Consider the following 15,694-nt stretch of genomic DNA (forward strand, 5'->3'; position numbering starts at 1 on the left):
GAGCACTGGCAGTGGGAGGTTGGACTGTGATGTGGGGGGGTTTGTGCTGGGAGCACTGGCAGTGGGAGGTTGGATTGTGATGTGGGGGGGTTTGTGCTGGGAGCACTGGCAGTGGGAGGTTGGACTGTGACGTGGGGGTTTGTGCTGGGAGCACTGGCAGTGGGAGGTTGGACTGTGATGTGGGGGGGTTTGTGCTGGGAGCACTGGCAGTGGGAGGTTGGATTGTGATGTGGGGGGGTTTGTGCTGGGAGCACTGGCAGTGGGAGGTTGGACTGTGACGTGGGGGGGTTTGTGCTGGGAGCACTGGCAGTGGGAGGTTGGACTGTGACGTGGGGGTTTGTGCTGGGAGCACTGGCAGTGGGAGGTTGGACTGTGACGTGGGGGGGTTTGTGCTGGGAGCACTGGCAGTGGGAGGTTGGACTGTGACGTGGGGGGGTTTGTGCTGGGAGCACTGGCAGTGGGAGGTTGGATTGTGATGTGGGGGGGGTTTGTGCTGGGAGCACTGGCAGTGGGAGGTTGGATTGTGACGTGGGGGTTTGTGCTGGGAGCAGTGACTCAGGGAGGGGGAGCCGCCCCGGCAGTGACGCGCTTCTGGGGCGCGTGGCGCAGCTGAAATTGGGCAGCGGCCGCCATTTTGAGCTCACTATTAACAGAACGGCGACTGAGTGAGGAAGGATAGTGCAGGGCTGGTTCGGGAGGAAAATCTCCCTTCCAGAGCTTTTTTTTCCTTTCTCTATAGTGTCTCAGATAGGAGCACTGTGATCCTTGATTCTTACTGAGGTAAGAAAATATTGTTTAAAACCGCGTTTCAAATATTTTATCGTTTTAAATGAAAGCGAAGACGGAAGTGGAATGAGGTTTTTTTCAAAAGTGCTTATTCACAGTTGAATACGTGCATATTCTAATTCCAGATTTTTGCAACCACAAAAAAGTAGTAATTTATTTCGAAGGAACGTTTTTCTGGTGGATTAATGTCGAGTTTTTGGATGTTTTCCATTCTGGGCAGGGTGTGCCGCACATGCGCAGTTTAGGGAGACAGCCCGCGTCCGATTGTGTAGGTTCGTTAGGGCTGGTTTAGAGCTAGTTAGTTAGGGCTGGTTTAGAGCTAGTTAGTTAGGGCTGGTTTAGAGCTAGTTAGGGCTAGTATTAACTTGGGTCCCTAGATCTTTTCCTACATTTCGTGTTGGAGGTGTTAAGTGTACAGTGGGGATTGAATAAGTCCCACTTCGAACCTCTTAACCTCGACACCAAGTCTCTTGAACTGCAACCACAAGGTGAACTAATTATCCCCAAAATCAATGGTCAGAATTTTTTTAAAACGTTTTTAAACTCGGGCTAAGGAAAAGTATTATAACCTGTATAATAACATCAAGTAAAGTTACATTCCAGTGTGTTAGCCTGTGGTGTGCTGGAGCGCTTGTTGCCCTGTGCCAAATTTACTTGAAAGTAATCCAGGCTAGAATTTGCAGAATTTTTTTTTAAAGGAAACGACGATTTCCAAGACGAACTAAAATGGCATACTATTTCTGCGTCTTTTTATAGTCAAGTGACCTGGTGCAATAACTCCTCCCTTAAAAGTTGTGTTCCTGGAAAAGTCATGTCTGTTAAGGACCCACTTTATTTAAACAACACCCCTCATTTCAATGGGTTGAATCACTTCCCTGCCCAATAACCTACATTTGTGACTCAACGTAGTCGCTGCCAGCTGAAGTGTTTTTCAGCGGCCACGAGGAGTTGAGTGTTGTACTAGAGGTTCAAGCCTCTGTTTCTGTTGCCTTTTTTGTATCAAAGTAAATCCATCCTTTGCCCCTTAAAGAAGTTTCTTATCTTCCATTGATATGGTTGCTATGGCTCCAGTCTTTTCTGGCTCAATGCCATCACTGGGCTGTGGAAAGAATTCTCATTGTATTTTCGTATGCCTCTACTTGTGTGAAACTTTCTGTTGCTCAAGGGCATTTATTGTTAACTTTATTTCCTATCTTTGCTTGTCTGTGGAATTGTCAACTTTTAAGCTAATTAACGTTTGATACAGGGAAAAAGGCTCAACACTGCTGGCTATTCAGGACAGCTCAGGCCACAGTTGCTTGCTTTCCAATCCTGGTCATAAATTCCAGGCTTGTACAAGTTGTTTCAAGTTTAATTGCCTGTATAATTTATTGTCCTGTATAATTCCGTGTCCTGCATTGTCCGCCAACTTGGATCTCGTGTTCACACTTGCTTGGCCCTGACTGCGCTCAGAAAAGCATTTTATATCAGGCTTGTAAATGAGATTCATGTTAATACGCTGAAACTTCTGGCAGTCGCAGTTCTTGGGTTCAAGCCTGAGGGCAAATGTGAGATCAATTTAAATCCAGCAACTAAATAGGATTTTCTAAATGGTTCAGAAATTTAGATAAAACTGGCATAGATCTTGAATAAGAATAGAAATAAAAGCATGTAATTACAGGGTGTGGGTGAGGGTTATGTAGCATATTTTAGTTTCAACTGTCTGTTCAGAAAACGGCAGTTTTGTGCCCAGGGAAACTTGGACTTTTTGTGATGCCATCAATGTTCCTGGGATTATCATTGAGTGTCTAAATTCTATTGTCATTTATTTTTGACCACCATTTTGCAGCTATTGGGTGACATGCACTGTGCCTGTTTAAGCCCCACTTCTAATTGTTTCCTACTTAACTCAGAATTAAGTAGTGTTATGTTTAGCTGAGGTTTTTTGAAAAAATATTCACTTGGAATCCTGATTTAACTTGCTCAAGCCATATCACATGGTAGTTTTGTGTGAATAATTGTTAGAACTGTGGGGAATTCTTTGTGGACAGGAGAGCTTTTTCACTTAATTTGGTTGCTGGTGAATGTGTAATGCACAGCTTTTGGGACTTTAAAAATACGTTTAAGTTGGGCATGTCTTCTGGATTACTAGGAGTCCTTCAGCGTGTAATTTTGCCAAAGACTTGGGATATGGGTTGGTCAACAGTGACGAGTTTGTTTACAAGAAAATATCTTTTGTTAACAGCCTGAGAAGGATAATTGTAGTAATTCTAAGTAAGCTTGTATCTCACGCCTGTCATAAGATGCATGCTGTTTTTGAATTAGTTTTAGCACTTTTATTTTACAAACTTTATCAAGCAAACGTAATTGAAATGAGGTAATTTTGGTTAATCGCATGATGTCATATCTTTCTGAAAGAAGAGTTGCAAAAGTTGTATCAAAATACAATCTGTATATATGTGAGATTTTAACAATCTAGTGAGTTATAACTTTTTCCAGGCAACATTAAGATGACGAGGGAAAATCCAGGTGAGGTGCTGAATTTTTTGTAGTGGGTGATCTGGAATGCGCTGCTGTGAGGATGATGGTAACTGAGTTAAATCGATAACTAATTATGAAAAAAAGTAGTTTTTAGGTCTCTAAGGGGGGGGGTGGATTAGTTGGATAAGTTCTCTTCTGTGCTACAGTCCAGAAATTATTAGTAATTGAAATTAAAAATCTTGAACATTGTCCTGCATTGATTGCACCAATTGGATGAGTGCAGTTAGCTATATTTGGAGTAAAACCTAAACTAAGGATTATCAGTACTTGAATTCGTTTATCCTTATTAATCTGTGGTGTGCCTTGTTGACCTATGCAAATTTATTTAAAGTAATCCAGACTAGAATTTGCAAAATTCTAAAATGCCATACTCCTTTGGGACTATTAAATTCCGAAGCCCTTGTTCAATAAATCCTCTCAAAAGTTGTGTTCCTGAAAATCGTGACTGTTAAAGCCAGTTGACTTCCTTTGGCTATTTCACACCTAGGAATCTGCAAGTTGAAATACTGCACCAAACATGCAGCTTGGGTACTCAGCCCCATGTAAAAATAAAATATTTTTGTTTTTTTCCCTCTGTTGTAGACTCAATGGACTCCACCTAGTGATAGAGGCTGGTCAGTTCAGTTAATGCTGTCTGAACTGACCACTTGGGCCACTAGATGGAGTCCTAGGAGAGGAGATGGATTAATTGGACGCTCTTTCTTAAATCTGTCTCTTCTGGAAAGTGTCATCACAATCTTCATACCTTTATATTTAACTAGATTGTAGACTGTATTTTAATGGACAGTTTTTGGAATGCTCCCTTCTAAAAGAATGGCATTGAGGGATTAACCAAAACTCTCATTTCAAATGTATATATAACGCTATTACATGTTTGCTTGATAGTTTATAAAATAGGTTTTAACAATTTAAAAACTATGCATTTTATGACAGTTGTGTGATACAAGTTTACTTATAATTAACATAATTTAGCAGTGGAGCCAGAACTCCAGAGCTAATGAAGAACAAGACCTGAAGACTCAGGTAAGAACAGAGACCCAAATCTGTGGTAAATGGTGCTAAATATGAAGCTGGCGATGTTAAATGGATATAAGTACACTGCATTAACAATGTTAAAGTGCTTTGAAATTTTTTTCTACTTTGGGTGCAATGCAAATGTAAACAGTTCTCATTTAATGGTGTCTTTGTTCTTATATTGCCATACATGAGGCACATTCTAAATCTTTCCTAATTGCATATTCTGCAGGGTGGCTTGGATAGTTCTGCAAACTTTATCCTTTTCTACTCTTGTAAAGAGCACTTGAAAGAAAGAAATATGACTGCTATTCTGAAACAAGCTCCTTTGCGTTCTGGAAAACAGGACCCGTAAGTTTTGTTTTCAGTTTCAAATGAAAGGGCATGTGTATTGTCAAAGGAAAAATAAAATAGTATGGTGTGATCTTTTCAGTAAGTAGATGGTTTTGACTTCTAATCCATTTGAATTCTGGCACATGCCCAATAAGGGTCAAGGAAGACCTGACTCCTAGTATTTTACTTGCTGTTCTGCTTGCTCCCAGCTCAGAATTGAACCGCTTTATTTTTGTTGCTGCACAAGCTGAACTCTGACTACCTGTGTGTAGGGCAAGGGTAAGATGTGGGCTCTTCTATCCCATTCCTAAATTATTTTATAGATTAGACCATAAGGTTAGGCCACTTGACCCATTGAGTCTGCTCTGCCATTCAATCATGGCCGATTATTTTTCTCGTCCCCATTTTCCTGCCTTTCCCCATAATCCCTGATTCCCTTATTAATCAAAAACCTATTTATCTGTCTTAAAGACACAATGACCTGGCATTCAGTGTTAAATGTTCAAATGATTGTTGCATTCCTATTTTAAATAGGAATTTGGGCTGGAGGAGCCTGTTTGTGGTATTCTAATGGTGGGGTGGCATGGTAGCACAGTGGTTAGCACTGCTGCTTCACAGCACCAGGGATCTGGGTTCAGTTCCTGGCTTGGGTCAGTGTCTGTGTGGAGTTTGCACATTCTCTTTGAGTCTGCATGGGTTTCGTGCGGGTGCTCCGGTTTCCTCCCACAGTCCAAAAATATGTGGGTTAGGTTGACTGGCTGTGCTAAAATTACCCCTTAAAGTCCTGAGATGCACAGGTTAAAGGAATTAGTGGCTAAATATGTAGGGATAAGGGGGTAGGGCTGAGGTTGGAATGTGGTTGGTGCAGACTCGATGGGCCAAATGGCGTCTTTCTGCTCCGTAGGATTTCTGTGATCTCTAATCAGTAGATCAGTGAACAATCATGCAGGAGCAGTCAGATGAAGATGGCTAGTTCTATACAGCTGAAGTGCTGCTGTTAGGTCTGAGAGACTGAAGACTCGGATGTGGGGAGCTACAATGGTCACGAGCTTAAACTGCCAGGCATTTGAGGCCCCCGGAAGCCCTATCAGTCCAGTCAGACAGAAAGGAATCTGTCTGATATGGCAGTTGGAACAAAGCCCTTGCGCAGTGGAGTTCTAATCTGAGCAGCTGGAGATCTGGAATTGTGCAACCTTGTGAATCCAGTTGGATACAGGTTCAGGAGAAATGATTGAGCGATTGTTAAGACATCCAAGAGTTCCGGTGGCTTTTGCAGAACGTCGGAGACCAGATCTTTCAAAGAGAAGAGGTGAAACCACTCTGGAGAGTTTAAGAATTTTTGTCACTCTGACAGCTGGGTGGCTTGCGGCAAAATTTGTGGGATATGTCTTGGTTATGTCAATGTGAAGTTTGAAGCATTTCTGACCACTGTTAATTCATAATTACCATGTATAATTCTGGATGTTAATATAGCATGTATTATAGTAAAATTTTCCTGCTTAAAATTTTGGTTTTATTCTCAGTAAGTAACTGGGATTTCACATTTTGTCAACTTTAAACAATGTTGCTGTGCCCTAAGCAGGACGTAACCAGATTTGCGTGCGAGATGTGGGATCACAACAGTAGTTTAAAAAGCATAATTTCTTGTGTTCAGCAAGACTACATTGAAATCTTACCCCTCGAAGTGACTGTCTATTAAAATAAAGTAACGTCCCTGATTTTAAACTTCACCAGAAAGGTGTTGATTACAAATTGGTTGAGTATTTATTACATCGTATGATGCATATTCTGTGAAGAAACTGAGTGCTACTTAAAAATACGAGAAACTGAAGCTATCCTCGCATTCTGTAATTTGCATATCTTGCTGCATTGCTCAAAAGAAAAACTGAGCTGACATCAAATGAACTGACATCTTGGCTTTACTATCTGTTAAATTTGAAGATGACCTAATGGGTTCTGCTGTATTTGACCTATTCAGACTTAACATGATAGGCTTCAATGGATGGAACGCTAACATCTATAGATGTCCTCCTAAAGAAGAAGAATGCTGAAGAAAAGCCAGAACAAGTATTAGCGGTATTTGAGTTGGTGGTAAGGCAGCACTCTACTAAACCTACATTGGTAATGCCTGGAAAAGTCATGGTTTTGATCCAATTGTGAAGCACCTTGCCTCAAGTCACTTCTGAAATTGGTGCCTATCTGCCCAGTTAGGTTTCCTTCTGACGTGCCCCCTCCCACCAATTTTAGTTGTCCACTTTCTGACTAATTATCCACTTTGGTCTTAGCTAAAATAAACTTGCCTTATCCAAGACCAAGGTCATTGTCTTCAGTTCTCATCGTCTAGTCCATTTTCCCACTGGCTATTATCTTTATTCATTCATCAGATATGGGCGTCACTAGCTGGCCAGACTGTATGTGGCTTCTTGTCCCACTTGTAATGTTGAATTTCAGATCATTTTCAATCTCAAAAACAGACTTCCACCTCCATGATGTTTCTTTTTTCAACCCACATTTGCGTCATCCCCATTTGGTAATTCCAGTGTTCTCCTAGGTAGCCTCTCTTCATTCTAACACTAAGCCTCGGGTCATTGTAATTTCCAGCTGTGACCTACCCTGCATGGTGCCACGCTCATCAGTTCTCCATTGACCTAAATTATGCTCTGGTCCTCTGCCCAAGCAGTTGGTACAGTGGTTAGCACCAGGGACCTGGGTTCAGTTCCAGCAATGGGTGACATGACGTGAAAAACCTTATTCTTCATCCTGTTTTAAATTTAGTTGTGGTCTTTTAACTCTAACTCCTGTGCCAAGAACTTGCTCTTCCGACTTTGGGCTCTTATGTTTTTCCCCATTTATGCCCAATCTTTTAAACTGCTTTTGTATACAAAGACAGTACACTTCCTCACCCTCCATCTTGCCTTTTGAGACTCACCTTTAAACTTAGTTTTTGGTTATACTTTTCCTTGTGTTGCTTTATATTTATGTAATTATCTCTGAAGTTCATGTTGAAATGCCATAGAAATTTTTCAATCTGAAATATTAAAGTGTCTTTGCAATGAATTGCCTTGTGTTGTAAATGTCTTTTATAATCTCAGTTTTAGTAGTTTATTCCTGTCTTTTTCTCTCAGGCACACATTTGTTAAGCAAAATATGTTTGTGAAGTATTCATGGTGATCAGGAATATTCCCTTGGGCTGGTTGGAGGAGGATTTTGTTCTTGTTTCTGTTCATGTTAGGGTCAGGCATGTTTTTGGCTAACTTGTGTACATGTTCCATTTTCTCGTAACTTGCTGTCTAAAGAGAGAGCTACTATGTGGCAATTTTTAATCAAATTCAGAGTTGATAATTCTGTAAACTGCTAGTAATCTGAGCAGGCAAGTTTAAATGCTGTTTACATTCTCAACACTACACATGATGTTTCATCTAATGTTGTAGACTCTGAATCACATCACAATTGCAGCAAATCTTAGTGCCTCGCTATGAAGCTTGGTGCCACAACTTGCACTGAAGATAGAGATTAATTACTGCAGACTAAATATTGTACTGAGCTTGTTAACATAATTGGTGTCACAGGCATGTTCCTTTAGGCTTTTAGTAAATGATCCTGTTTATCAGAAACCATTGCTCAATTTATTCCTGAATGTTTTTGGTGACGAGGGTTAAACAGTTCTGCTGTACTAAATTTTATAATTTGGTAAGCGGCGGATGTAAATTCATCATATTGGTCACTCTTACTCCTGGTATGCAGAACTCTTAAGACCCTTCTTGACTAATGCATTCTAATTCTGTTTAAAAATATTTTGCATGAGTATGGAAATAATACTACATGGCTCCTACTTTCATTAAGGATAAATAGAAGTAGGGTCAGTGAATATTTTGAGCATGAATATTGCCCTTTTTATATATTGTAATGCGCAACATTCTGTATTTGTCCTGTAGTAGTAATCAATTTTTTTTGTACAATGAATTAAAAACTTCTGGATGTCAGAGATCACTACTTCAATTTTGTGTGTGCAGTTGTTAATTCTAGGTGCTGTCAGTGTGTTATTGTATACATCCCAACATAGTTTACTCCACTGGGAATAATTCCTAGCCAAATTTTAGTTTTGTCTATTCCTCACAGGTGAAATTAAATCTAAAATTGAGTTCCTGGCATACTTTGAATAATGTGGATATGCTGGCATTGGACTGGGGTAAACACAGTAAAAAGTCTGACAACACCAGGTTTAAGTCCAACTGATTTATTTGATAGTAAACGCACTAGCTTTCAGGGTTAGACCCTTCGTCAGGTGAATGGAGAGTTCTGGCCTCAGACAGCATATAAAGCACAGACAGTTTACAGATTACTGATTAGAGTGCGAATCTTTACACCTAACCTGCTGTTCAAGTCTTAAAGTGGCCAACAGTGTGAGTGGAAGGAGCACAGATCATAGGTTACAGAGATGTGTATTGTCTTCAGACAGTACAGTAAGTGAGGTTTTGCAAACCCAGGCAAGTCATGGGGGTTACAGTGCGACATGAACCCAAGATCCTTGTTGAGACCATCCTCGTGTGTGGAACTTGGCTATCAGTCTCTGCTCAGCGACTCTGCGCCGTCGTGAAGGCCGCCTTGGAGAATGCTTACCCAAAGGTCAGAGGCTGAATGCCCGTGACCACTGAAGTGTTCGCCAACAGGAAGGGAACAGTTCATGTCACACTATCTGTAACCCCCGTGACTTGCCTGGGTTTGCAAAACCTCACTTACTGTTCTGTCTGGAGACGATACACATCTCTAACCTGTGATCAGTGCTCCTTCCACTCACATTGTCGGCCACTTTAAGACTTGAACAGCAGGTTAGCTGTAAAGATTTGCATTCTGATCAGTAATCTGTAAACTCTGTGCTTTGTATGCTCTGTCTGAGGCCAGAACACTCCATTCACCTGACGAAGGGACTAACCCCAAAAGTTAGTGAGTTTACTATCAAATAAATTGGTTGGACTTAAACCTGGTGTTGTCAGACTTTATGTACTTTGAATATACACCAAGATCTAAAGGACAAATCAAATACCATTAGATTTGCAGCATAATCACGAAGGTGTAAATCATCGAGTGGGAATTTTCAGACCCTCCCACCAATATCTTGCAGTCTCTGAACTCAACTGCAACTATTGTAAGGAAACCTCCACCAAGTTTCCAAATAAGAGCATCATTCGGTCTATCTTTGACTTGCGTTTGTCTTTGCTAACTTTCGGGGTCCATTTGTTTCACCTGCAGCCCCTTTTATGATCACTGCATCAGTTCACTCTTCTGTGCTGATCGAATGCAGAAATTCTGATTGACACCAACAGTTCCTTATATTTTTACCTAAATTAATTTTTACATTTTTAGGTACAAACCAAGACCAGAATCAGGTGATCAGCCTTGCATAGATGACTTCTGCTCTCTGAAACCAGGTAAAAAAAAACTTAATGTAAATTGTGTATGTACTAATCAGGTTGATTTCAGTTGTATTCTTGGGTAGTAGACATTTTGTGGTAAGTGCCTCCTCCACAAGCTAGAAGCAAATTTTATTTCACTATTGCTGTCTTCAGAGGGTGTAAATTCAGACAGTAGATGATAGTCGCTGATCCATGTGAACAAGTACAGTACTGAAAGTTAGTTTGAGGAAGTATATCTTTGTAATTTAATCCTGAAGCACTTTGGAGTACCCTGATATGGATGAATTTTGTATTTTTCCTTGCACCAAATTGGATTCTCTTGTTTTTCCTCATCTTGTTTGTTGCAGTATGTCCGTACGTGAGTGGTATGTAGTTGCCTCTTGCATCCTTTCCAGGAGCTTGGCATTCAACTTCAGTTTCACTGCTCCCCCCAGTTATTTCGTGTTCTTTCCTGATAAAATTGTGCTGGGGGTTAGAGCTGCATATGCCACTAAATGCTTCGCAAAGTCTGTTCTGTGCAAGCATCACTAAATGACAGAAGCAAAGCAGCCAGCTTTCTTTTTCGTACCCCCAACTCACCTCGTTTGCCAATATTTCAAAGGAGGAATTGAGTATCCTAAATTGCATTAAGTTAGACAAGTTCCCAGGGCCAGATGAGATCTATCCCAGGTTACTGTGGGTGCCCAGGGGAGAAATAGCTGGGACCTTAACTGATACCTTCACGCTCTCTTTGAGCACAGGTGAGGTTCCAGAGGGCTGGCAAATAGCCACTGTTGTTCCCCAGCTTAAGAGAGGCAACTGATGACTCAGCAAATTATAGGCTGGCGAGCCTGACGTCAGTGGTAGGGAAAATTTTGAAGATACTGAGGGACAGGATATATGCACATTTGGAGGGAAAATGACTAGTTAGTGACAGGCTGCATCGTTTTGTCTGAGGAGAGTCATGTCTCACGACCTTGACTGCGTCATTTCTCCAAAAAACTAAGAAAATTGACAGGTTGTAGTTTATATGGACTTTAAGGCATTTGATGCAGTCCCACATGGCAGATTAGTACAAAAACTAAATCACATGGGATTCAGGGTGGACTGGCTAGATGTATACAAAACTGGCTTGGTTTTGGAAGACAGTAGTGGTGAAAGGGTATTTTCCAGAATGGAGTTGTGTAGATAGAGTTCTGTAGGGATCAGTGGTGAAGAAAGCCTGTGGTATGTTAGCCTTTATGGGAAGGGGTATAGAATATAAGAGCTGGAGTCTAATGTTGCAGTTGTACAGAACGTTGGTTAGGCCGCATTTGGAGTACTGTGTCCAGTTCTGGTCGTCTTACTACCGGAAGGACGTGGAGACTCTGGAGAGTGCAGAGGACGTTTACCAGGATGTTGCCTGGTATGGAACGACTGGGGTATGAGGAAAGATTGAAGAAATTGGGGCTCTTTTCCCTTGAAAGACACTGACTGAGGGGGGATCTAATAGAGGTATATAAGATTATGAAGGGTATAGATTGAGTAAACAGAGGTAAGCTATGTCCTATGATAGAGACACATAGGACAAGCGGCCGTGGACTTAAGGTGAGGGGGGAGAGGTACAACACAGATATTAGAGGGAGGTTTTTCACAGAGGGCAGTGGGGGTATAGAATGCTCTACCAAGTAAGGTGGTGGAGGCAAACACGCTAGAGTCATTTAAGAGTAACTTAGGCACATGAGTGGGTTGGAGATGGGTGGATATAGGAGATTGTTTTAAATAAGGGTCATTAGCATTGGGGTGTCCCTGGTAAGGTAAATGGATATGGTACAATAATTTTTTCCCTTTTCATTCACAGGTTTTAAGTCGGTCCGCCTTGTGCCCAACAAGGGGCATACACGCGATGGGTTGTACTGGAGCTGCTCTTGGTTGTTCGAGATTGGCCTAGTGCTTCATGTCATTAGTGTGTGTCTAAACAGGACCAGATACTGGGCAAGACGACAGCTCAGTGACTATCATTGATTGCTGTGCAAACACACGGATTTGGGCCGGTGTCTGTGGGAGTTTGCGCATTCTCCCTTTGCTTGCGTGGGTTTTCTCCGGGTGCTCCGGTTTCCTCCCACACCCCAAAGATGTGCTGTTAGGCTGATTAGGGACAATTTATTACTGCCAATCAGTTTCCCTCAATGTGGATAGCCATAAAACATTAGACAAGGGTCGTGGGTGGAGAGGGGGACTGGTGGTGTTGAGATGGCGGTGCAGGCTCATTGGGCCGAAGGGCCTGTTTCCCAGGCTGTTTTTGTTCTTTGTTCTAGTGCTGGGATTTCAAGTATATATAAATGATCTGGAGGAAAATGTAGATGGTCTTATTAGTAAGTTTGCGGGTGACACAAAAATTGAGTTGCTGATAGTGCTGAGGATTGTCAGAAAGTACAACAGGATATAGAATGGAGGCTTGGACAGAAAAATGGCAAAAGAGTTTAATCGGACAAATGCAGGATCAAATTTAAATATGAATATTGTAAATGGCAGGACCCTTACGAACATTAACATAGAGAGATCTGGGCATGTGGGTCCACAGTTCCCTAAAAATGGCAATACAGGTGGCCAAGGTAATTAAGAAGGCAAATGGCATGCTTGTCTTCATCAAGCTGGGTCATTGAGTACAGGAGTTGGAAAATCATGTTGCAGCTATATAAAACACTGGTAGTACTGCATTTGGAGAATTGCATGCAGTTCTGTCATCACACTATCAGAAGGATGTGGAAGCTTTGAAGAGAGTGCAAAGAAGGTTAACCAGGGTGTTGGCTGTGAGAAGAGGTTGAATAAACTTGGATTGTTTTCATTGGAGGCTGAGGAAAGACCTGTGTGGCATAGGCTTTTTCCAAGGATGGAAGTGTCAATTACAAGGGGGTACAGCTTCAAGTTGAAGGGGTAAGTTAACATATATGCAGGGTGGAAGCAGACATATTAGCATCTGGATGGGTACATGAATAGGGGGACGCACAGATTAAGGGCAGAAGGTTTTTTAGTTAGGGCACCATGATCACGGATGTGGAGGGCTGAAGGGACTGCACCTGTGCTGTGCTTTTTTTGTTCTTGTTAAAAAGGGCTACCCCAATGCCCAAAATAATTGAACTGATAACTTTTCAATTGCATGCTGCCTCATCTGGTGCATTTATCCCCTGAATAGTCTTTCACTTGAATGCATATCATGTTTTGAACTAGGTGGAAAGTATCTACAGCTGGTGACAAAAAATGTGATGGTCCACAGAGGGAAGTCAATACAGCTCCCTAAAGGCATTCCAATTATAATTGGAGACCTGGATGATACTACTTATTGGGGAAGGCCTGACCTGCTTGAATGTTGGCAAGATCTCTACCTGCCCCAGAGAATGGACATGGTGGTCATGGGTACCATTGATGGTTATCCATGCCTGGCTCCAGGACTGCAACTTGTTATTCTTGCTGGCAAGGATGGTTCAGTGTTTGCCTATGAAGAGGAAGTATTGCACAAAATTGCCAATGATTTACAACAGCTCTTTTTAGAAGGTGTGACATTTCCTGGAACTGAAATCTATGAATATGGCAAAGGCTTCAGGCCAAAGGTAAAATTTCATGGTAATATTGGGTTTCTGTTTTGTGTGCCGAAAATCAATATGTATTGTGAAGGAAAGAGAATTATTTTCAAAACTAGATTCAATATAAGCCGTGAAAGTTCCCTTCTGAAATGCTAAACATGTCCTTATGCCTGAATGACACTTGACCGTTTTGAGATTTATTATTGGTACTAGTATTTAATATTTGTACATTTAACAGCTGTGCTTGCAATAATTTGCCATTCCTTGCATATAAAATAAACCTGAGTTACTGCAAGTAATTTTGTAATGCTGCTCCAGCAAAGTAAATGTCCAGCACTGATTTTCATTTGGGATCCATTTTTAGAATTCCAGGTTTCTCTCCCACAGTTTCCCATGACAGTGATGTTGGATTCTTGCTTTGTTGCTATTATTTTATTGTTAAAAGCCATGGTCATAAATTCATTGATTTATTGTCACAACTATTAGTATAGTGAAAAGTATTGTTTATTGAGCGCTTATACAGCAAAGTATACTGTGCATAGAGAAGGAGAAAATGCAGAATGTAGTGTTGTAGTCAGGATGTAGATAAAGATCTTTCACAGGATATGGGTGGTGTTGGCTAGGCCAACATGTTTACCCTTTAAAAGGTAGTGGTCCGCTGCCTTGAATGGTATATTTAGATGCAGAGTGCTACCAGAGCAGAAGTTTTTGTAATTTTGATCCAGGGCAGTAAAGGATTGGTGATTTTTGCAAGTCAGGATGGTCTTGCGACTTGTAGATGTTAAAGTTGCTGTTGAAGGAGCCATGATTTGCTGCAGTCTCCCATTCATGGTACATGCTGATGCCACTTAGCGGAGGGCTGCTGAAGGTGGTGAATGTGTGCCGGTCAAGTTGCTTTGCGTTGTGTGATGTCAAGCATGTATTGGAGCTGCACCATGATTAATGTCTGTGTAATTGAGGTGTATTCCTGTAAATCTGAATTGCATAATATGACACTTACAAAACATAACCAACTGCTTTTCTAATTATTCAGACTAATGAAGAATATTTGGCTGCCCTGGAGGAAGCAGGATTGAAGAAGATCTCTGATGAGACAAGGATGTTCATTACCAAGAATGCACGTGAAATGAAGCAACTGATTGATGATTTGGATTTCTTGTGACAACTTGGTTAATAGACTAACCCTACTGTTATTGTGGGTAGGTGGCGATGAGCTGCCTATTAAACCACTTCAGTCACTATGGTGCAATTACATGCTGTTTCAGCATTTTGACTATGACAGTAAGGAACAGTGAGATATTTCCAAATCAAGTTTGTGATTTGTGGAGGGGTAACCTCCAGGTGGCTTGGAAAGTGCTGCCTAAGAATCCATGGTGTTATAGTACCAATTGCCATGTGAGGACAACCCAGCCAGTCAAGATGTGGAGATGCCGGCGTTGGACTGGGGTGAGCGCGGCAAGAAGTCTGAACACCAGATTAAAGTTCTGGTTTATTTGGAATCACAAGCTTTTGCAGCGCTGCTCCTTTGCCAGGTGAGTGGAGGTTAGTTCACAAACATGGTGTATATAGGCAAAAACACAATTGCAAGATAATTAGACTAGTATTCCAACCATGCTTCACATTCTAATCTTCCGTTATCTTGCAATTGTGTCTTTGCCTATATTGCTGTTTGAACTAACCTCCACTTACCTGATTAAGCAGCATCACTCCAAAACCTCGTGATCCCAAATAAACCTTCATTGGGTGAGTCTTGCATGCTGTGAGACTTCTCACCAAACAAATGAAGCAACTTTTTGCAATAAATGCACAAATTGGGCAACAATGGATGGTAACATGAAAATGACATCCTGTTGATTTTGTGAATAAAAGCTTTTTTTAAAAAAAAAATTGTTGTACATTTATGTTCAAAAACCTTCTATAGATCAACAATCATTACTGCAATGTTTGTAGAACCCAAACTGCATCAGTACATTTTTCTTGTAAATCTTAATTCACCAATTTTGAGTTATCCAGCTACATTGCTGTCAAGGAAAATCTTTGTTCGGAAGAGAAATGCCGAATAGTTAAAATTATTGTTTGGATTTT

The 15,694-nt window shown here is 41.2% G+C and overlaps 1 protein-coding gene across 1 annotated transcript; it reads left to right on the plus strand.

Annotated features, from left to right (window-relative positions):
• Positions 1-644: 644 nt before the first annotated feature.
• On the plus strand, positions 645-15,390 carry LOC145356669 (uncharacterized). Its single transcript, XM_080209536.1, has 5 exons — positions 645-780; positions 4,553-4,671; positions 10,018-10,082; positions 13,257-13,636; positions 14,643-15,390. Exons 2-5 carry the CDS (start codon positions 4,622-4,624, stop codon positions 14,769-14,771), a joined length of 624 nt encoding a protein of 207 aa, XP_080065662.1. The 5' UTR covers positions 645-780; positions 4,553-4,621; the 3' UTR covers positions 14,772-15,390.
• The last annotated feature ends 304 nt before the right edge of the window (positions 15,391-15,694 follow it).

This window comes from Carcharhinus amblyrhynchos, chromosome 21 (genome assembly GCF_965287045.1).
Source record: "Carcharhinus amblyrhynchos chromosome 21, sCarAmb.v2.hapA, whole genome shotgun sequence".
NCBI classification, from domain to species: Eukaryota; Metazoa; Chordata; class Chondrichthyes; order Carcharhiniformes; family Carcharhinidae; genus Carcharhinus; species Carcharhinus amblyrhynchos.